General features: G+C 42.3%; 1 protein-coding gene across 1 annotated transcript in view; it reads right to left on the bottom strand.

The window, feature by feature from the left end:
- The window catches only part of LOC109928903 (protein kinase C-binding protein NELL2-like), a 223,256-nt gene that overhangs the window by 153,529 nt on the left and 46,515 nt on the right, over nucleotides 1-23,212 (bottom strand). The window contains exons 5-9 of the mRNA XM_048607573.1: nucleotides 22,269-22,365; nucleotides 16,530-16,602; nucleotides 13,392-13,474; nucleotides 10,887-11,015; nucleotides 5,912-6,014 (exon numbers count right to left, since the gene is read on the bottom strand). Of these exons, the coding sequence (XP_048463530.1) occupies nucleotides 5,912-6,014; nucleotides 10,887-11,015; nucleotides 13,392-13,474; nucleotides 16,530-16,602; nucleotides 22,269-22,365 (485 nt within the window). The remainder of the gene's footprint in view (nucleotides 1-5,911; nucleotides 6,015-10,886; nucleotides 11,016-13,391; nucleotides 13,475-16,529; nucleotides 16,603-22,268; nucleotides 22,366-23,212) is intronic.

Raw genomic sequence — 23,212 nt, 5'->3', positions numbered from 1 at the left:
CTGTAACCGACGAAGGTGCAACACCTGCCCATTTACTTCCTCCCTCCCCACAATCCAAGGACCCAAACGTACCTTCCAGGTGAAGCAACACTTCACCTGCACGTCCCAGAATGTAGTCTACTGCATTCGCTGCTCACAATGTGGTCTCCTCTGCATTGGGGAAACAAAGCGTAGACTGGGTGACCGCTTCGTATAACATCTACGTTCTGCTCACAAAAAGACTTTGAACTACCTGAACTACCTGTTGCCTGCCACTTTAACGCACCACCCTGTTCCCTGGCCAATATCTCTGTCTCTGACTTGCTGCAGTGCTCCAGCAAAGCTCAACGCAAGAACACCTTATGTTACCACACCCCCTGTTGTTAGTCACTAACAGTCCCCATTAACAACTACTCACCCTCCCAGTCTGATCGTTAGTAACTCCTTAGTCTGTCCAACTGTCTTTCTCTCTCTTTGGGCTCTATCCTATCGTTTACTCCCTACCCCACCCACCTCCCTATTTTCTGCATATAAACTGACGTTTTCCCAGCCACCATCAGTTCTGAGGAATGGTCACCGGACCCGAAACATTAACTCTGTTTTCTCCTTCACAGATGCTGCCAGACCTGCTGAGCTTTTCCAGCAACTTTGTTTTTGTTCCTGATTTACAGCATCCGCAGTTCTTTTGGATTTTACACCTTATTTTCCGCTTGGGGATCTTGCAGCCTTCCGGACTCAATATTGAGTTCAATAATTTTAGGGCCTAAACTCTCCCATGTCCCAGCCATGTCCCCACACACCAGGCCTCATTATCACATAGCCTACCATTACACACTACCTATTGTTACTCACTACCCATTCGCAACTATTCACCCTCCCAGTCAGATCGTTATGACTCCTTTGTCTATCTAACTGCTCTTCTCTCTCTTTGGGCTCTATCCTATTGTTTACTCCCTACCCCATCTCCCTCCCTATTTTCTTCATATAAACCGATGTTTTCCCAGCTACCATCAGTTCTGAGGAAGGGTCACCTGACTCAAAACATAACTCTGTTTTCTCCTCCACAGATGCTGCCAGACCGGCTGAGCTTTTCCAGCAACTTCTGTTCTCATTCCTGATTTACAGCATCCGCAACAAAAACAAAACGCTGGAAAAGCTCAGCAGGTATGGCAGCATCTGTGGAGGAGAAAACAGAGTTAACATTTCGGGTCCGGTGACCCTTCCTCAGAACCTGCTGAGCTTTTCCAGCAACTTTGTTTTTGTTCCTGATTTACAGCACCCGCAGTTCTTTTGGTTTTTATTACAGCATCCGCAGTTCTTTCGGAATCTAAAACCATATGTTTGAAAGCAATTTCTTTAATAGTCAGTGCCCTATTACTGTGACATAGGGAACTATTAACAAAACAAAAGTCACCAGAAACAAAACAAATGTCTCCATGCAGCATGGAAGACAGTTAAACAGCTTCAATAAAAGATAAGGTTACTATGGAATCAGAGATAGTAGGTGTTTTTCACCCATGATTGCACTCATGTTACAAGTTGTAAAAATGATTTGTGTCATTTTCACAAGTACCTGCAAATTATAATATAATGCAATGTCAAACAGGAAGCAGACGGAACATAAAGGTTGATTGCTAAAGGACCCCAATCTATTTTGGCGGAGATACGGTCTGCAGATTGCATTGATACATTACTTGGCTTTAATATTTCAACAATATTAGGTGATACTGGGTGTCAAGTCACAGAGTCCGCAGAATGTCCATATGAGAGTGAATTGAGTGTTACAGCTGCAAGTGTGATAGATAACTTCCAATAACTTTGATTAAAATCCGTATCTAAGGACTGCTGCCAACAATTTGGCTTGTAGAGCAAAGCCTGCAATATTTACTGAAGTTTTATTAATTTAATCTTTTTCCCCACTATTGCATGCTATTTATCATAGAAATGTACAACACAGGGATGGGCCCTTCAGCCCACAAGACGCCAAATGAAACTAATCCCTTCTGCCAGCCATTGGTCCATATCCCTCCATTCCTTGCATATTCATGTGCTTATCTAAAAGTCCCTTAAATGGCCCTATTGTATCTACCTCCACCACAATCCCTGGCAGTGCATTCTAGACTCCTACCACTCTCTGTGTAAAAAACTTGCCCCTCACATCTCCATTGAACTTTCCCCCTCTAACCTTAAATGCATGGCCTCTAGTATTGGACATTTCAATTTTGGGAAGAAGATTCTGACCATCAAGCCTGTTTATGCATCTCATAATTTTATAAACTTCTATCAAGTCCCCCCTCAGACTGCACCACTCAAGAGAAAACAACCCGAGTTTTTCTCGCCTCTCCTTATAGTTCATAAACTCTACTCCAGGCAGCATCCTGGTAAACCTCTTCTGCATCCTCTCCATAGCCTCCACATCCTTTCTGTAATGTGATGACCAGAATTGAACACAATACTCTAACTGTGGCCCAACCAAAGTCTTATAAGGCTGCAACATGACATCCTGACTCTTTTATTCAATTCCTTGACCAATAAAGGCAAGCAAGGCTCCTCTGAGTGTTTCCTGCTCCTCTGATGCTGCTTGGCCTGCTGTGTTCCTCCAGCTCCACACTGTGTTATCTCTGACTCCAGCATCTACAGTTCTTGCTATCTCCAAGCATCCCAAATGCCTTCTTTACCACCCTATCTACTTGCATGGCTACTCTCAGGGAGCTATGGACTTGAACCCCAAGATCCTTCTGGACATCAATGCTGCTCAGAGTCCGGCCATTAGCTGCATACCTTTCTTTAACATTTCATCTCTCAAAGTGCAGCTCCTCACACTTACCCAGATTAAACTCCATTGGTCATTTCTCCGCCCATATTTGCAACTGATTGATATCCTGCTGTATCCTTTGACAACCTTCTACACTGTCTATAACTCCACTGATCTTTGTATCATCTGCAAACTTACTAACCCACCCATCTACATTTTCATCCAAGTCATTTATATATATCACATACAGCAGAGGTCCCAGTACAGATCTCTGTCACGGACTGCCAGCCTGAAAAACCTCCCTCCACCACTACCCTCTGTTTTCTATGGGCAACCCATTTCTGAATCCATGCGGCCAAGTCACCATGGATCCCATGCATCTTAATCTTCTGGATGAGCCTACCATGAGGGGCCTTGTCGAAAGCCTTACCAAAATCCAGGTAAACAACATCCACTGCTCTACCCACATTGATCACCTTCATCACCTCCTCAAAAAATTCAATCAAGTTAGCAAGGCATGACCTACCCTGCACAAAGCCATGCTGACTGTCCCTAATTAGGCCATGCTTTACCAAATATGCATTAAATCCTATCCCTAAGAATTCTTTTCAACAGCTTCCCAACCACTGATGAGAGACTCACTGGTCCATAGTTTCCTAGATTATCCCTATTAAAGAACAACATTAGCTACTCGCCAGTCCTCCAGGACCTCTCCAGTGGTTAATGTGGATACAAAGATCTTGGTCAAGGCCCCAACAATCTCCTCTCTTGCCTCTCTCAGTAACCTGGGGTAGAAACCGTTGGGCACTGGGGACTTATCTCCCTTAATGCCCTTCAACAGATCCAATACCACTTCTTTCTTGATCTCAAAATGCCCTAGCATATTAGCATGCTCCACACAAATCTCACTATCCTCCATATCCTTCCCCTGGGTGAATATCGATGCAAAGTACTCATTTAGGGTCTGACCCACATTCTCTACTTTCAAGCACAAGTTCCCTCCTTTATCTTTGAGTGGTTCTACCTTCTCCCTAGTTATCCTCTTGTTTTTAATGCTTGTATAGAATGCCTTGGATTCTGTTTAACTCTACTTGACAAGATCATGTTATGGCCCCTTCTTGCTCTCCTAGTTCCCTGCTGGAGTACTTTCCTCCCTTTCTTATATTCCTCATGGGTCGTGTCCGATTGTAGCTTCCTAAACCTTACTTATGCTTCTTTTCTCCTTTTGACTAAATTTGCAACTCCCTTGTTATCCAAGGATCCATTACCTTGCCATCCTTATCCTTCCTCCTTACTGGAACATGCCGGTCTTGAACTCTCCCCTGCAGGTCTTTAAACAATTCCACATGTCAAATGTGGACTTGCCCGATAACAGCTCCTCCCAATTAACACTCCCTAGTTCCTGTCTAATCATGGGACATAGTGAAGATTCAGGGAATCAGTTCTGGATATTCTGTAATGTCAGCATGATGGGATCACTGCCAGATGAAAAGTTTTACTTTTGTGTGAAGAAAAAGTCCTGCAGTGGAGTGCAGAATTGAAACCTTAATCTGGCAGTTCCTAAAACACATTACAGAGTCACCAAGACACCAGATTAACAATGTGGAAACCCACACCTCACTTTCCAAGTGGCAGTGAAAGGTCCCACGGAATGACTGCAAAGAGCTGTGTAGAAAAGTCTTGGCTGGCTTTGACCTCCCAGCTAATATCGCTCAAACAGATTATCTCAGAGCTGGGGATAAAGAATTCTGAAGAAGGGTCGCTATCCGAAATGTCAGCTTTCCTGCTCCTCTGATGCTGCTGGCCTGCTGTATTTCTCCAGCTCCACACTATTATCTCTGACTCCAATATCTACAGTTCTCGCTATCTCAGTGATTTATCTCAGAGCTGGTTTTGTTTTGGGATATTGCTGTGTGCAAATTTGTTGCTGCATTTCCTACATTACACCAGTGACCAAACTTACTTTGTCCTCCGTTAAGCACTTTGGGACATCGAGAGCCGTGAAAGGTTCTGTATGAATGCAAAATGTATTCAATTAACAAGTACGCTGTTCAATGTCTGTTCTTTACCGTCACTGGTGAAATCTGACCTCCAAATTTCTTGGGACATCAAGACAATGCCTTTGCAGTGGTCTATGCCACAGGTCTCAATTGCTGTGCCTCTAACCTGCTGGTGAATTACTTAGCTTTAAAATGACTTTTGATCAGCTCCTTGCCTATCATTTCTACTAGTTTCTCTGTTTCAGGTGCAGCCTATTTCCTGACCAGATTTGCACTGCCCTGGGTTGAAATATTTTTATCCACCTCTTATGGTCACTTCCAAAATCACCACTAATCTTTTTTTGCTAGCAACACCTGATTTTGAATAGGTACTGCAACTTCCTTCCTACAGAAAAACCTCCAACAATACTTCTGTAAAGTGCCTTCCACTATTCTCCTGATTCCTCCAATATTTGCAATGGTCTCACAAGAGTAGACTGTAGGGAACAAGGAGGGTTGAAATAGCTGAATGATCCCTATGCAGACAGACAAAGGGCAAAAATCACTACTACTCCCAGAGAGTGACTTTGGGCTCAGAAACGAAGTGCAGAATGCAGGAGAGTGCATATTAGTGTCCCTCATGTAACTCAAGAAATAAGAAAAACAGACTGGAGCTATGGATGAAACATAGAAAGTAGATGGGGTTTGCCTGATCTCTCAAGATCACATAGACTTTGCCAGCAGATTTTGGCCAGAGTCTATCATTGACAATGTACACATTTACAGTTTTTAGAAACAATAAAGTTTGCAGTACTGTGTTAGGAAACCACGTTGCACTTTTACACCTCTTCCCTGAACCACTGAATGGTCATTGGTACAATAACATCCTTGGCTCACAAATAGCTCAACTTAAGGAATGGCAGGGAGTGGAAAACTACGCAATTCTCTGGTGAGCAACAAGAAAAATAAGCCTCCAGCTGCTGTGTACCACACATAGCTGCTGTTTACAAAGCAGCGTTGTCAGCTGTCTCGAGGCAGGATTTGTGATAACATACTGGGTCAAAAATTAGAAACCAAAGTAAGGATTTGTAATGATGAAAAACATAAATTACTCCAACATCTTGAGTTTCATACCTTCACTAGATTATAGCAAACTGTAATATCATTTAAAGTATCAATAAAATCATAAGGTACTTACGTTGGCATTCCTTGCAACATTTTCCTTCCACATAGACTGGAGCATTACCTGGAGGACAAATCTCAGGGGGGCAGATCATTGTCTTGCACTGGACTGTTCCATTCTGGGGAAAACAATGTCATGTTATTTAGAGACTCTCTTCATTATATGTCAACGTCAATGCATTAATAAACCATGGCCAATTCATACACACCAAGCTCTCAATGTATCACTTGTGTGTTGAGTTCTTGAATCAATAATATTGCAAAATCGTTTATGTCTGGCTGTAAAAGATTACTGACAAAAAACCAACTATTTTGCATTTCTTCCAAATAAGATTTCTTTCTCACTTTATATAGATAAGAGAGGGAGAGGGATCATTTTATATCTCAAAATAACACTGTCTATTTTAGTATACGTTTTATATTTCATAGTCAGGAAGTAAAGGATACGTTTGAAATCTTTGGTGGGTATTTCCTCGCACTTGATTCATTCCATCACCGTAACTTTGGTGAGATTCAGAGCACCGCATTTCAAGTGCAAATTGGGGTCCATTAAAATTACACGAGGGTTATGTTGGAAATTTTCACTAAAACTCCGAGATGATGGATTGTTTTGTGATCAAATAGGGATTAAAGTGATAATAAAATTACCACAAAATAAGTAACAATTTTGGCCCAACCTTTACTTGATGACTGGCTTGCTGGTCAGTTGGCGTATAACGCCAATATTAGAGGTTTTTGTGATGCATTGGTAGTGTCCCTACCTCTGTACCAGGTGACTTAGGTTAAAGTCTCACGCTCTAGAAGTTTTTGATAATGCTTTTGAACAGGTTGCTTAGAAAATAGCCATAATTCCAATATCTACTCAAACTTAAGAGTCAGATACATTTTCTCCGTTCATTGCAGGCAGTGTTTAATTAACCTACTCACAGGGTTCTAAAGACGCTATTGATTTTCTTTGTTTTATTTACAAAATTCAACTGAAAAAGAATTGCAAGTGTTTCAGATAAGGACAGAGAAATGGCATTGTCTAGATTATCCTCCGCAGAAAGCCAGCATGGACCTGACAACTGAATGGTCTCCTTCTGAGCAGTACCATTTTTAGATTCCATGCTATGAAATCAGCCATATCTCACGGGATTTTAAATGAGAATTATATTTAGCACGCATTGAGTTTCTGTGAATTTTAAAATAAATTTCACTCGCAGTTGGCTTCATCTACAAAACTGGCCAATGTAATCAGGTGCAGTTATGGAAAAAAAGTTATTAGAATGATTCCTGGGCTGACCTTTAGCTATTTTTGTTTCTAAGCAAATTCGCCATATTCTGATCAGTTCCCAAAATGGATAAACCATATCGCTGAATCATACTAGTAGCCTTCATCCTTTAAAAAAAGCTCCTGGGCCATGGTTTTATGTCTTTATTGCATCAGTTTCCAATGTAAGAATGTTCCTCACACCCAGTGTTGTTGAAGCCCATTCTATAAAGTTATCTCATCTGGGCTTAATTTCTCCATCACCCTTGCTCGCTCTTTGCCTTTTACACTATGTATACTGTAAACATTTCCAATGCCCCAACCATTCCATCCCACTCACCCATTGTTACCCTTGCCAACATACATATGTTCCCTGGTCTTAGCCAAATTTAAGTCTTCATCCTTTTCCACTAATGCTTACATGTACATTGGTTAAACAAGACATCAGAATGCTGGGAATCAAATGATTTTTTTTAAGAGAAACCTGTCAAATTCTACGAGGATTAGACAGGATAAAAGCAGGAAGGATGTTCCCAATGACACACAGAGGGATCTGGGTGTTCAGGTCCATTGTACCATGAAGGTGGCAACGCAGGTCGATAGATTGGTCAAGAAGGCATACGGCATGCTTTCATTCATTGGACGGGGCATTGAGTACAAGAGTTGGCAGGTCATGTTACAGTTGTATAGGACTTTGGTTTGACCACATTTGGAATACTGCGTATGGTTCTGGTCGCCACATTACCAAAAGAATGTGGATGCTTTGGAGAGGGTGCAGAGGAGGTTCACCAGGATGTTGCCTGGTATGGCGGGCGCTAGCTATGAAGAGAGGTTGAGTAGATTAGGATTATTTACATTAGAAAGACAGAGGTTGGGGGGGGGGGACCTGGTTGAGGTCTACAAAATCAGGAGAGGTATAGACAGGGTGGATAGCAAGAAACTTTTCCCCAGAGTGGGGGACTCAATTACTAGGGGTCACGATTTCAAGGTGAGAGGGGAAAAGTTTAAGGGAGATATGTGTGGAAAGTTCTTTACGCAGAGGGTGGTGGGTGCCTGGAACGCATTGCCAGCGGAGGTGGTAGAGGCGAGCACGATAGCGTCATTTAAGATATATCTAGACAGATACATGAATGGGCAGGGAGCAGAGGGATACAGATCCTTGGAAAATAGGTGACAGGTTTAGATAGAGGATCTGGATTGGCACAGGCTTGGAGGGCCGAAGGGCCTGTTCCTGTGCTGTAATTTTCTTTGTTCTTTGTTCTTTTATGACTGGGGAATCCAGAACAAAGGGTCACTGTCTAAGGATACCGGGTACACTATTTAGGACTGACATACGAAAATTCAGCACCAGAGATCTAAAGTATCAATAGCTGGCAACTTCATTTTAAGTGCAGAGAGTTCTATTTGATAGTTACTGATCTGATGCAGTCAGGTTAACATTTGACTACAATAAACTCAGAGCAGGTGATGTCCTATCCAGAACTCAAATTCAATCCACAAAAGGCTGATTAATGGGAACCCTCTCTCAGAGACACGTAATATGACAATTCACACTGATTCCAAACTTCAAAAATTTATTTCTCCTTATTGCTCCTGTGGGTAAATCATAGAAACATGGAAGATAGGAACAGAAGTAGGCCATTCAGCCCTTTGAGCCTGTTCCACCATTTAATTTGATCATGGCTAATCATCCAACTCAGTCCTCTGTTCTCAGTTTCTTCCCATATCCTTTGATCGTGTTAGCCCCAAGAACTGTATGTAACTCCTTCTTGAAAAGGTTCAATGTTTTGGCCTCACCCGCTTCCTGTGGCAGAGAGTTCCACAGGCTCACTGCTCTCTGAGTGCAGAAATTTCTCCTCGTCTCAGTCCTAAATGGCCTACCCGTATCCTTTGACTGTGACTTTGTAGAGAGGTAGATACTGCCAAAGTGCACAGGGTGGCACAAAGGCCAAGCCACCCCTGACCACTGGGCACACAGCAATCATAGAATCCCTACAGCGTGCAAACAGACCATTCGGTCCAACAAGTCCACACCGTCCCTCCGAAGAGCATCCCACCCTGACCAATTCCCCTAACCCTGCATTTCCCATGTCTAACCCAAACATCCCTGAACACTACGAGCAAGTATAGCATGGCCAATCCACCTACCCTGCACATCCCTGGACTGTGGGAGGAAGCCGGAGGAAACCCACGCAGACACGGGGAGAATGCACAAACTCCACACAGACACCCACCCAAGGGTGGAATCAAACCCGAATCCCTAGCGCTGTGAGGCAACAGTGCTAACCACTGAGCCACGGTGCCACAATATACTCACAAAACTAACTGGGTCACAGCTTTCCAAGATCAGAGGGCGGTCCCCCATGGTGATAGGCATTGGATTCGGCGCACTCTTGGAGTGGAAGCCTGCAAATATTTTGAAGCCTCTAGCCCTGAAGCTAGCCCAGCCCCTGCTGCAGGGACACTGAAGCTCTTTCAGGGTTGGCATTTCATGAGAACCTGTGTACACATGGAACACTCCTCAGCATCAGGGCCATGCTCTTCATTAAGCCATTAAAGCAGAGTTTCCCTAATGGTTCCCAAGAGTGATCCCCCATTTTAATGTCACAGACCTCCTGTGACCCCATGCAGGGGTGAAATTTTAACTCCTGAGAAGGGTCATAGAGTTAGCAGCTTCAGCAGAAGGGATTTAACTCATCACTGTTTGGGGGAGGGGTGCAGGGATGTTTAGAGTTCAGTGACTGAGCATGTGTCATGTAGACAGCAAAGTGTCTATCTTCTTACAGGGTGTTATATGCAGCAGCAGTCTGGCTCCAACGATCTCTCCATCAGGGTCACAGTCATCGATAGTAGAAAAACTCAATTACTGAGAGGCCTGTGGTAGCCATAACCTCAGTTCAAGCTTCACAGCATCTATGAACATCTCAGAACTTGCTGTATTAAATCCCACCTCGCCACCCCTGCTGGAGTTCAAGCTGCTCAGCTTTTAAGGAGCTTAATTGGTCACTGCCACAGTGTCTAATCATTTTTACTGCCAATCCTGCTTCAAAATGGTGTGGTGTTAGGACTGTGTCAAGGAGCCAGCCGAGTGAGAACTTGCTCTTGTTTTCAAACTGTCGACCCCCACTTCCAAACGCACCAGCTCGAGCCACTGAAAATTCAGTCCTCCTCTGGTTTAGCACAACGCTCATTAGATGTCCTTGTTCTGTTCTATTGCAGCTTTATATACCTTCTCCTACCCCTCTATCATTCAACTCAAGTGTTTTGTGAATTACACACCAACACACTGATAGCAGAACTTCCATCATCCTGTCCCTGATCTCATCAAAACCTCCACAAACCTTTCCACTTTGATCTTTGATAGCTCCATCTTTTTGATGAAGGTTTCTCCTATTTCTCTGTGAATTACTGTCCAATCCTTATTTTGTTTATGTATGCTTCCACTGTGAAACATCCTGGGGCATTTTCAAACACAAAGGTGCTGTGTAAGTGGCCATTTTTTTTGTGGCACATTGGAAATTATTAATGGGTTGGGGGAGAGACAGAAGATATTCCCCTCGCCATTCGACATATTTAATATTTCCTGTGCCACTCTGGTTTGGGAGATGAAATTAAAAACAATCAGAATAATGCTACATCGGTTTGTTTGGAAACCATGGAAACTGGGAAAAGATAAAATAAGGGAAGAGTTAGCTTGCAGTGAGCCAGATGCTGATAAAAGAGTCAGTGTTAAGGGTACCTTGCATGTGCAATTCTTGCAGCCTTCGGCCCAATACTGTGACTCTCTGTAGACTCTGTCTTTCACCTTACAGCTCTTCTCACAGTAACAATGATCCAAACTGTTCATCTTCTCCTCAGCATAAGATAGCTGGGGGAACATTTCACAATTTACATACATTCAGTATAATCTTTATCTTGCAAATAAGTACCTGAGTTTTAGAACAGTAGAACATACTGTGACTGCTCTGAGGGAGGTTCTTGTGGTCATGACTTAGTGGTATTATTGCTAATAATTGGTCATAGGCCCAGGTAATGCTCTCGGGACTTGCCGTTGCGAAAATCTGGAATTGAATGATGGTCATGAAATGATTGTCATAAAAACCTATCTTGTTTACCAATGTCCTTTAGGGATGGAAATCTTCTTATCTGGTCTGGCCTACCTGTAACTCCAGACCCACAGCAATTTGGCTGACTCTCAACTCCCTTCTAGGTAGTTAGGGATGGGGCTATAAATGCTGGCCCAGCCAGCAACACCCACATACCATAAATGAATTCTTTAAAAAATCAGTTCTGATAAAGTCTCATCAAATTAAATCTGCTCAAAATTGACACACTTGAGGCCAATCAAATAGTTAATACTGAGTAAAAAACATCCTTCTTTTGTAAATACAAGTGTGTGTCCCACAAAATCTTTGTTAATGAAAAATCTTGCTATTTATCACCTCAGCTCCAACGGGTTTTACAGCTTAGATTTAAAACAGTAGAAAATTGTGTTGCAAATGTTTACGCCACAGCTGATACAGGATCTTCAATCTGACTCCTGTGCTTCCCCTGGCAAGGGCTTTCTGAGCCGGCATTCACAAGATATCAGTCAATCCCCCAAATCAGCAACAACAAAAATTGCTTTAGAATTTCCTCAAATCATTTTCTACTGTCTGGGAGTGGGCAGGGCTGGGGATGGGGGTTAATGAAGTTTTGTGATGATTTACCTTGACGAACGATCCAGAGGTAAGGACTACTGATCCAGAGACTTAGTTCAAATCCCAGCGTGGCAGCCAAGCAATTTAAATTTAATCCATTAACTAAATCTGGAATAAAAAGCTAATCAACTCAATGAAGCTATCAGATAGTCATAAAAGTCCATCTAGTTCACTAATGTCCTTTAGGGAAGGAGACCTGCCACCCTTGGCTGATCAGGCCTACGTGTGACTCCAGACCCACAGCGACATAGTCGACTCTTAATTGCCCTCTGAAATAGCTAAGCAAAACACACAGCTACATTCAAGAATCTGGTTCACAGCCAACTTCCCAAGTGCAGTGAGGAATGGGCAATAAATGCTGGCCCTACCAGTAATGTCCACATCCCGAGACTATAGTGAAAAGAAAAACTCAACCCTAACTTGTAATTACACTCAATCCAATTATTCATGACATAACTGATATAATTGATGCCTGCACTGGACCAATGCTCCGAAAGGGATTATTCCCGATTTCTGACACAAATCTTAGTTTTTTTTATTTATTCACAGGATGAGGGCATCGCTGGCTAACCAGCATTTATTGCCCATCCCTAGTTGCCTAGAGGCAGTTCAGAGTCAACCACATTGCTGTGGGTCTAGAGTCACATGTAGGCCAGACCAGGTAAGGATGGCAGTTTCCTTCCCTAACGATGAGCCAGATGGGTTTTTCCTGACAATTGACAATGGTCATCATTAGATTCTTAATTCTAGATATTTATTGAATTCAAATTCCACCATCTGCCATGGCAGGATTCAAACCCAGGGTCCCCAGAATATTATCTGGGTCTCTGGATTAACAGTCCAGCGATAATACCACTACGCCAGTGCCTCCCCGATTAGTCACACACATCTACAGCACAGAAAACAGCCCTTCAGCCCAACATGTTCACTCCGGTCAAGAACAACTTCCCACTTTAAACTTAAACTTAAATCAAGCCTTATAGAACTTTATATCTAAACCAATTAAAACAAAATAAATTACAACTTCAGAACAACATTTTATCAAGATGAGGAAGATAAGGGAATCATATTTTGTAACAGGCCTTAAACAGAAAATGATTGAAACTCTAAGATCGTCACTTTATCAGCGTATTTCTGAAGAAGCCACAATGTTTGTACTGCAACTTACAAAATCCAGAACATATTTTGTGATGCTCTGAATTCATAATGTTCTCTGAACAAACAACTGAAAGCACCCTTGCATTTTATTGTGGAAATAATATTGCAATTCCTGCAAGAGTTTATTGCATTATTCTAAGATTCAGTCTATTTGATGGCTTTACTGGAGGAGCAATGATTTCTCCCACACCCTCACCACTATTTTCTCTCCATCAATATTATCAAACAAAAAATCAACTGGCTGTTTATCAGTTTGGAGGATTCTTGTCGTGTGCAAAGTGGCTTACTTTATAACAGTAAACATGGAGCAGATTAGAATGTCTAGACAGGAAAAAACACTTCTACTTGAGAAATTCATTGTCAAAAATTCTGTCCATTGAAATGACCTTTGCTGATGTCTTGGATAAAATATCTTGGAGCTCCATAATCTTCTGTACAAGTCCATGGAAGTCATTGCATGTTGGGCAGGCTGTAACGATAGAGTTTGAGTTTTTAAAGTGTGGATGTGCAAGTCAAGGCATAAAGATAAAAACAAAGAGAACATGACTACTAGAAATCTGAAACAAAACATAAAAATGATGGAGATAGTAGGAACTGCAGATGCTGGAGAATCTGAGATAACAAGGTGCAGAGCTGGATGAACACAGCAGGCTGGGCAGCATCAGAGGAGCAGGAAGGCTGATGTTTCAGGCCTAGACCCTTCTTCAGAAATGGGGGAGGGGAAGGGGGTTCTGAAATAAATAGGGAGAGAGGGGGAGGCGGATAGAAGATGGATAGAGGAGAGGATAGGTGGAGAGGAGACAGACAGGTCAAAGAGGCGGGGATGGAGCCAGTAAAGGTGAGTGTAGGTGGGGAGGTAGGGAGGAGATAGGTCAGTCCAGGGAGGATGGACAGGTCAAGGGGGCGGGATGAGGCGAGTAGGTAGGAGATGGGGGTGGGGCTTGAGGTGGGAGGAGGAGATAGGTGGGAGGAAGATAGCTTTGCGGAACACCTACGCTCGGTTCGCACTAAATAACTCCACCTCCCAGTTGCGAACCATTTCAACTCCCCCTCCCATTCCTCAGATGACATGTCCATCCTGGGCCTCCTGCAGTGCCACAACGATGCTACCCGAACGTTGCAGGAACAGCAACTCATATTCTGCTTGGGAACCCTGCAGCCCAATGGTATTAATGTGGACTTCACAAGCTTCAAAATCTCCCCTCCCTCTACCGCATCCCAAAACCAGCCCAGCTTGTCCCCGCCTCCCTAACCTGTCCTTCCTCCCACGTATCCCCTCCTCCCACCTCAAGCCCCACCCACATCTCGTACCTACTAGCCTCATCCCGCCCCCTTGACCTGTCCGTCCTCCCTGGACTGACCTATCCCTCCCTAACTCCCCACCTACACTCACCTTTACTGGCTCCATTCCCGCCTCTTTGACCTGTCTGTCTCCTCTCCAACTATCTTCTCCTCTATCTATCTTCTATCCGCCTCCCCCCCTCTCCCTACTTATTTCAGAACCCCCTTCCCCTCCCCCATTTCTGAAGAAGGGTCTAGACCTGAAACGTCAGCTTTCCTGCTCCTCTGATGCTGCTTGGCCTGCTGTGTTCATCCAGCTCTGCACCTTGTTATCTCATAAAAATGATGGAAATATACAACAGGTTGATCAGTATTTGAATTGGGAATGTTAGCCCTTTGTGACTCTTTGTCTGATGAGACCAACTCTGATGCAGAGCCCTGTCCAGTGCCTGATCCTGCCTTTCTTTCTCAGAAGCAAAATGTTGTGGATGTTGCAAATCTGAAATTAGAAAACAAGATGCTGGAAACTCAGCAGGTCAGGCAGCACCTCTGGAGAGAGAAGCCATGTTTGTGTTCCAATGGAACATGGTTGACTCAAGATACTGGGTTGGATCTTACTGCAGTAGTTGATGACCCCAATAACAGGACCAAATAAGGGTCCCAAACTGGCACTTTTTTTTTCTATTCATTTTGTGGGATGTGGGCGTCGCTGGCTGGGCCAGCATTTCTTGCCCGTCCCTAGTTGCCCTTGAGAAGGTGGTGGTTAGCTGCCTTCTTGAACCGCTGCAGTCCTCCAGCTGTGGGTTGACCCACAATGCTATTAGGGAGGGAATTCCAGGATTTTGACCCAAAGAATTTGATACTAACACAATTTTCCTGAAGGTCTGATCTCCTAATTGTGTTCATCATCCCATCAATCAGAGGGTCTGCAGGCCATTAACTATGGACAGAGGGAAACCCTATCCCAAAGCATTGGGCTATGGATGTGAGTTACCCTGTACATCCTAAAGCTAGGATTGGCAGGCCTGGAGAAGGCTATGAGGAGTTTTGATAGAAGTTTTCAAAATGATGAGGAGTTTGGACAGAGCAGATAATTTCTGCTCATAAAAGGGTTGAGAATCAGAGGGCACAGATTTCAAGTGTTTTGAGAAAAAAAGCAAATGCAAGGTAAGAAAATTCTTACCCCCAGCGAGTAGTTAGGGGTTGGAATGCACTGCCTGGAAATGTGGTGGAGGCAGGTTCAAATGAGGCATTCAAGAGGGCATTATTTAAATAGAAACAATATACAGGGTTATGGGGAAAAGGCAGGAGATTGGGACTAAGTTGAAAAGCTTTAGAAACCCAGTGCAGATATGTCTCTGTTTACATCGTACTCATTCTGTGATGAGGTCACAGAACAAGGGTGCCAGCAACCATTGAGTAGGCAGCTTCCTCGCATAGTTGGAGTGGGAGGGGCACACTGCGAGCCACAAAATAACAGCACGGTCCACAGAATGGGAGAGTGAATATTCATCCCTTTAACTGGATGGCACGGTGGCTCAGTGGCTACCGCTGCTACTTCTCAGCACCAGGGACCTGGGTTTGATGCCACCCTTGGGCAACTGTCTGTGTGCAGTTTGTACATTCCCTCCATGTCTGTGCGGGTTTCTTCCTGGTGCTCTGGTTTCCTCCCACAGTCCAAAGATATGCAGGTTGGTTGGATTGACCATGCTAAATTACCCAGACTGTGCAGGCTAGGTGGGGGGATTAGCCATGGTAAATGCAGGTTTACAGGGTTAGGTTGGGACTCTGTTTGTAGGGGTGTTGAGGACTCGATGGATCGAATGGCCTGCATCCACACCGTAAGGCTTCTGTGAACTATTGCCTGCTTTGTTTCTTTCTCCCCAGATGCTGCAGAGTGTTTCCAGCACTATTTCAGATATCATGTTCATTCAGCATGTTCTGATTCATAATGTACCTGCATTTTTAAGATAACATTTGATATTACTGAATCCTTCCAACCACAAATAAACAGGATTTATGAGATGTAGTATTTATCCTAACACACTAAAGTGAACATTACTGCTAAATAGCTTTTCGAATCATTTAGCATCTCTTCTTTTATAAGCCACGCTAATAGTTAAGCAAAAGATTGTCCAGGATTGACACATGGATGGCCTTAAAGTCTGATAAGCCTTTCATCGATGCATGTTCACATTTTATTTTACATTTCACATTTTAGTTAATATAATCAGGAAACATACTGCGATTGAGGTCAGGGCATTGAGTAATATATCCCTGTGGGATCAGGAGAATCTGCACATCCTGCATCACGCCCTGTAGAAGGAATAATTCAGGATCAATTATAAACTTAAAGTGTTCTCATATAATCCTCTACCTTATTACATACTTCGGTGAGAAAGCTGTTTTAAGATTGCTGCTCCCAGCTCCCTTGTTCAAACATATACAACCTTTACATTAAATGAAAAATTTAAAAATCCCCAGCAGCATTATTTAAATCACTTGAAATGACCAACTCATGGTAAACCCAAAGCTGAAGATTGTGCAATGAATAGGTGTCAATACAGTATGAATTAGACAGGTTCTTCGCGGGGGAGAATTCAACTAATGGCTGCCCATCTTTCTGGCATAACATCACTACAGGAGCACTGCATTTTGCACTGTACTCTTTCTGGCACCTGAACAGTCCCATAAGTGCAATGGATATTTTACAGACCAATATGGAATTAGGCAGCAAATACTTTCAGAGATTTGCAAGCGTTTTGTTATAAATCCATTGTTTAGCACAAACAACAGTTTCCACCTTTCCCTTCTGGACCCTATCCCTGTCCTGAAGCTATGCCCTCAATATGGGAAAATCCAGCTCTTAAGTACAAAGTCCATTGAACATCATCTAATTTCAATTAACACTGTAGCTGTGCTGTTCGATCATTTTGGGACCAGCATTTCTAACACTGACAATGTAAGAGATGAGGTCATCATAGTCTCACTGTCTCCTGAGAGGTAAATGACTGGTGGTGAGTTTAACCTGAAGGTCAAGCAACGGGAGAGATTGGAAAGGAGAATCCTTCATTGTGACTGCAGGCAGTATACATAAGACCATTGATATCACTCTGCATAACAAACCAGCTATCAAGCTAACTAAGCTAATGCTATATCACAGCTGAGTCAGCTTTTAATTCTCCAAGACATCCAAGTGAAACAGTGGTTAGGCTCTTCAGATATGAAAGCTGGGTTTTTGTTGACACTCACACTCCAAATGCAAAGTTTAGGTGCTCATGGGTGTGAATGGGAGAGGTCAAGAGGTCAAGGGTGATAAAGTCAATATGCTTCAACTCTCTCCCTTAGGGCATTGTGGGTCAACCTACAGCACATGGACTGCAGTTGTTCAGCTCACCACCATCTTCTCAAGGGCAACTAGGGACAAGCAATAAATGTTGGCCCAGCCAACGATACCCACAACCCATGAGCTTGACTGGATGTTCTTAATAAAACAATTGGACCGTGTTTTGAAAAAAAAAGGACCAAGCTATTCTCAGTTTTGTTTTCTCAACAGGAGAAACATGCTCAGACTTTCTGGACTTAGTAAAATCGCAGTATATTTCTGATTCCCCACCATCACAGACTCCCTCCCTAGATCACCTTCTCCATCCAAAATGCGCTCACTGCCTGGTTCAGTGTGAGTTTGGGATGGTGTCTCATTGTCCTGACCAGGAGGCTACAGTAGTCAACACTTATCTCCCAGAGATTACACTGAAGCTAAAAATTGCTGAGATGCCAAGCCACTATAGGATCTCATTGGGTGGAGACAGCCAATGGACTTTGCCCTTGTATTGGATACAAGGCAGCAGTAAGGGTCCAGACCCGAAACGTCAGCTTTCCTGCTCCTCTGATGCTGCTTGGCCTGCAGTGTTCATCCAGCTCTACACCTTGTTATATCAGCAGTATTGTAAGACAGGAATACTGAGGCAGATGGTGACCCACATGAACTGAATGAAAATTCTCTAAGGCTGCTCACACATATTCGCAAAATTTTGCTCCTGTCTAGGAGTTTTGAAGTTTTTGAGAGCGCAGGTTTGAGTTTGGTTATTTCAAAACATTTAAATAAGTTTTTCTTCAACTTAATAAATTCCTCATAAATCCACTGATTCAGGTTGACCCATTCTAGAATATGCTTTGCATTATCAATCATGGTGGTGAGTCTTATCATACAGCATCCTGGTGTAAGATGGGACTCGATTCTGGAGTTAATCTAACTATTGGATCACTTAAGACACACAAGATGTTAGTGCAGAAATAGACTGTTCAGCCCATTAAGTCTGCTGCACTATTTAATGAGATTATAGTTGATCTGATGATTCTCAACTCCCCCCTTTCTGCCACTTCCTTTTACTTCTTGATTCCCTTACTGATTAGAATTCTGTTTATCTCAGCCTTGAACATACTTAACGATTGAGCCTTGAAAGCACTCTGTGGTAAAGAATTTCGTAGATTCACTACCCTCAGAAAGAAAATAAGTTACTCCTCGTTTCCTATCTTAAGCGAGCAACCCTTTACTCTGAGATAACGACCCCTGGTACTAGACTTTCCCACAAGGGGAAACAATTTTTATGCTGTCAAGTCTCCTAAGAATCTTATACGTTTCATTAAGTCACCCTTCATTCTTCTACATTCCGATGAGTACAGGCCCAACCTCCCTAACCTCTCCTCATAAGACAACCCCTCCATATCAGCCTAGTGTACCTTCTTTGGATTACCTCTAATGCCAATATGTCTTTCCTTAGATGAGGGACCCAAAAACATTCAGTTTTCCAGCTGTGGCCTCACTAGTGTTTTGCATATTTTTAGTAAACTACCCTATTTATATACTCCATTCCCTTTGAAATAAAAGCCAACATTCCACTTGCTTTCCCTAATACTTACTTCAGATCAGAAAGCCTGAACTGAAGTTGCTCCTACATTTGAACAGGTTGGCCGGGCAATTTCCCAAATGCTCTCATAAACAGTTCAATCACGTTGCCCTTCCTTGTCCAAGCGTTTCTCAAAGGCATCCATTCACTGACAAGGAATCCAGTTCACCCTTTTCTGTGCTCAACATGATTTTTTTTAAAATGAACTTTGGCAATAGTTTGCAGAATTGTAGAAGTGAAGCCAAATAAATATAATTACAAATATTCTCCTAGCACTCGGGTTTTGCTATGTTAACAAAAATACGATGTAATTATGTTGACATGTAAGATTGGTAAAACTCTTTTAATTCAAGTGCCCAGATCAATGATGACTAATAAATTTTACTAAGTTCCTATTTCTTTGTTATGAAGACATTCAGTCAGCTCCCATCAGTGCAAAACACACATCTGACCTAATCTGAGCAAAGATTTAGCACCTTCAGGCTATATTCCAAACAGTTAGTATCAGGTTAGCCTAAGGGTGCGTTTATACTTTGCCTTAAATGTCAACATAAAGTGGCTTGAGCTTTGCAATAATAGTAAATTTGAAGCGTAAAGCTAGAGTTGAGGCCTGATTTGATATAAGTGTACAAACAAAGAGCATGAATATGTTATTCAGCCCTTGAGCCTGTTCCAGCAATCAATAAGATCATGGCTGACCTGACTGCAAACTCAAATTTGCATTTTCACCTTCTTCTGATAACTTTCCACTCCCTTGCTTAAGAAGAATCTATTTACCCCATTTCAAAGAGTCTGATACCACCTTCTTTCTAGAATATTGGAATAACTCTGTAGAGGCCAGTATCCCATCAACAACTCACCTTTAGTTACCCATGCTTAGTACTTGACACTGATCCAACTTCCTCAGAGCCAGCTGTCAGTGTGAACAGATCCTCTGACTTCCCTGTTTATAACTGTCAGCTAGCACTCCCTGATTGGACCAGCTTGACGTCCCCAATCAGGGAACTCATATTCTATGAGGTTCACCTGGCTGATCACATTACAATCACTATAGATGTGAGTTCCAAAGACTTAAGACCCTCTGTGGGAAAAACATTCACCTCGTCTCTGTTTGAAGTGGGTGACCCCTGATTTTTAAATAGCCTCTCCCATAAGATGAAATATCCTCTACATATCCAACCTGCCAAGCCCTCACAGAATCTTATATGTTCAAAATAAATCACATCTTACACTCTAAACTCCAGCAGATACAAGACTAGCCTGTTGAACTTTTCCTCATAAGACAATCCACTCATTCCAAATTTTATGCTGGTAAACATTCGTCTAAACTACTTACAATGCATTTACATCCTTTCACCTCGAATAAGGTGACCAATACTGAGCACAATACTCTGGATGTGGTCTCACCTTTGCCCCATACAAGTGAAACATAACCTCATCTGAAGGTGGAGGAACACCGAAAATCTGAAGAAGGGTCCCGACCCGAAATATCAACGTTCCTGCTCCTCTGATGCTGCCTGGCCTGCTGTGTTCCTCCAGCTCCACACTGTGTTATCTCTGACTCCAGCATCTACAGTTCTTATGATCCCTGGAACATAACCTCCTCACCTTTGTACTCAATTCCCCTCACAATAAATGATGATGTTCTTTGGCCTTGCTAATTATTTGCTGGACCATCATACTAAACATCTGTGATTCATGCATGAGGACACTCAAATCCTTCTGATTTGCAGTGCTCTACAATGCATTGCTATTTATATAATATGCTTACTTTTCACTCTTCCTGCCAAAAAGTACAATGTCACATTTTCCCACATTATACTCAATTTTCCACAGCTTTACCTGCTCACTTACCAGCTTAATTCATCTTCCACCATTGTATTTTCCATTATTAATTCTCCAGGCTCACTTTCTGCAAGACCATTGTTCACTTTTTAACTCTTTTATTTTAAATATTTATAGAAACTCTTACTATCCATTTTTATAATTCAGGTTAGTTTCTCTTGTACTCTAATTTTCCTCTTATTTTTTCATTATTTTCTATTTTGTATATTCTGATCAATTTTCTGACTTGTCACCAGTCTTTGCACAATTACATTTTTTTTCTTTAAGTTTGATATTTGATATGTTTAATATTCCAGTTAATCATCAATGGTTGGAATGTATTAATTTTGTGCATTCTGAAATATCCTCCCAAATGCCTGCCACTACATTTCTATTAACTGATCCTTTGACCTAACTTGCCAAATCACTTTAGAAGTTCTAATCTCATGCCCATAATTACCCTTACTTAATTTTAAGGAAATAGTCTTAGATCCCAGTCCTCTCTCCCTCAAGGTGAATGCAAAATTCAATCATATTATGGTCACTGCTACCCAAGGGTGCCTTCAAATTGCAATAATTAATTGATTAATCCTACTTTCTTGCACAATATCAAGTCTAGTATAGTCTACCATCTATTCAGCTCCACAATATGCTGTGCCAAGAAACCATCCCCAGAACATTCTATGAACTCCTCATCTAACATATGTTTGCCCATCAGACTTTTCCAATTGATAGGTGGACTAAAATATCCCGTGATTATTGCCATGCCCTTCTGGCAAGCTTTCATTATTTCTTCCTTTATTGGAAGGTTACTGTTAAGTACTCCAACTTCCACAAGTGACATGTTGCCTTAATCAGTTGTCATCTCTATCAAAACTACTTCCATCTCCTGACTTCCCGAACTTGGGTCATCCTTCTATATTTTCTATCATTATCTAACAGAGCCACCTTTATACCTTTTCTTAGCTTACTGTGTTTACTATGTGTCTTGACAACTCTTCAAGGTGTCATTGATGACACTTCAATGGATGACTCTTCATGAAGCAAGTCCCACCCATGTCTCCTACAACCATGTGTCTGTAATGGCTACCATATCTGGGCCATGTCCAGCATTCGAAGTTCAATGTGTTGAACACAAATATAATTCAGAGTGGGGATGTACATTTTCAAATAATAGGTTATCATACATTAATGAAAGTGTGTTCTATGGAAGAATAAAGGAACTGTAACATTATGACAATCACTCACCTTGAAAAGGCCATGAACATTGTTCCTTTGTCCTAACCAAAATGTTGAGCCAATTGGAATATCCATACTGGGCCTTTCAATAACTCGTTCATAAATCCTACAAACGAAAAAAAACCATGGAGTGATTTGTAAATCCTGATGAGTCTCTGGCTAAGAGGATCATGTTCATTTGAGATTAGGGGGTGATCTTGTCTTGATATTTTAGACAATAAAGAAGCTGGCCAAGATGGGAACTTGAGCCATGGAAACTGGAAAGCCATCTCAGGACACCATCTTGGTAAAGGAGATGAAGCAAAAATCCTGAGGATCATTAACAGAGTACTTATCAATTAAATTATCTGCCATTACTCATTGAAGAGCTCACATGGCATTTGATAGCTGGCACTCACACCATCGGCCTCTCCTAGGAGCAGATAGCTAAATAGGAGCAGCAAGTTGGTGCTGAGCATTTTGAAGATTGCTTCAAAGTTTATTATTTATTTTTATAATTAATTATTATTATTATTATTTTATTATTTATTTGCTGCTGGAGGTTTGCAGAAGGTGGTTTTCAAGAAGGAGTTAGACATAGGCCTTAGGAATAATAGAATTAAAGGGAATGGGAAGAAAACAGGAGCAGGATACTGAGTTGGAATGATCAGCCATGATTCCAACTGAAAGGCTTGAATGGCTGAAAGGCCTACTGCTGCTCCAATTTTCTATTTTTCTGTGAATACTTTTGAAACAATCCAGGAGACAAGCTTTCATCTAGAGATTATTCCCAAAATTCTCCGAAAGCTTCACCTAGAAAGTGTAGAGATAGTAAGAACTGCCGCTGCTCGAGTCAGAGATAACACAGTGTGGAGCTGGAGGAACACAGCAGGCCAGGCAGCATCAGAGGAGCAGGATTTTTCTGAAGAAGGGTCCCGACTCGAAACGTCAGCTTTCCTGCTCCGCTGATGCTG

Source organism: Rhincodon typus, chromosome 18 (assembly GCF_021869965.1).
Source record: "Rhincodon typus isolate 14 chromosome 18, sRhiTyp1.1, whole genome shotgun sequence".
Lineage (NCBI taxonomy): Eukaryota > Metazoa > Chordata > Chondrichthyes > Orectolobiformes > Rhincodontidae > Rhincodon > Rhincodon typus.
This window is presented reverse-complemented; position numbering and strand designations above follow the sequence as displayed.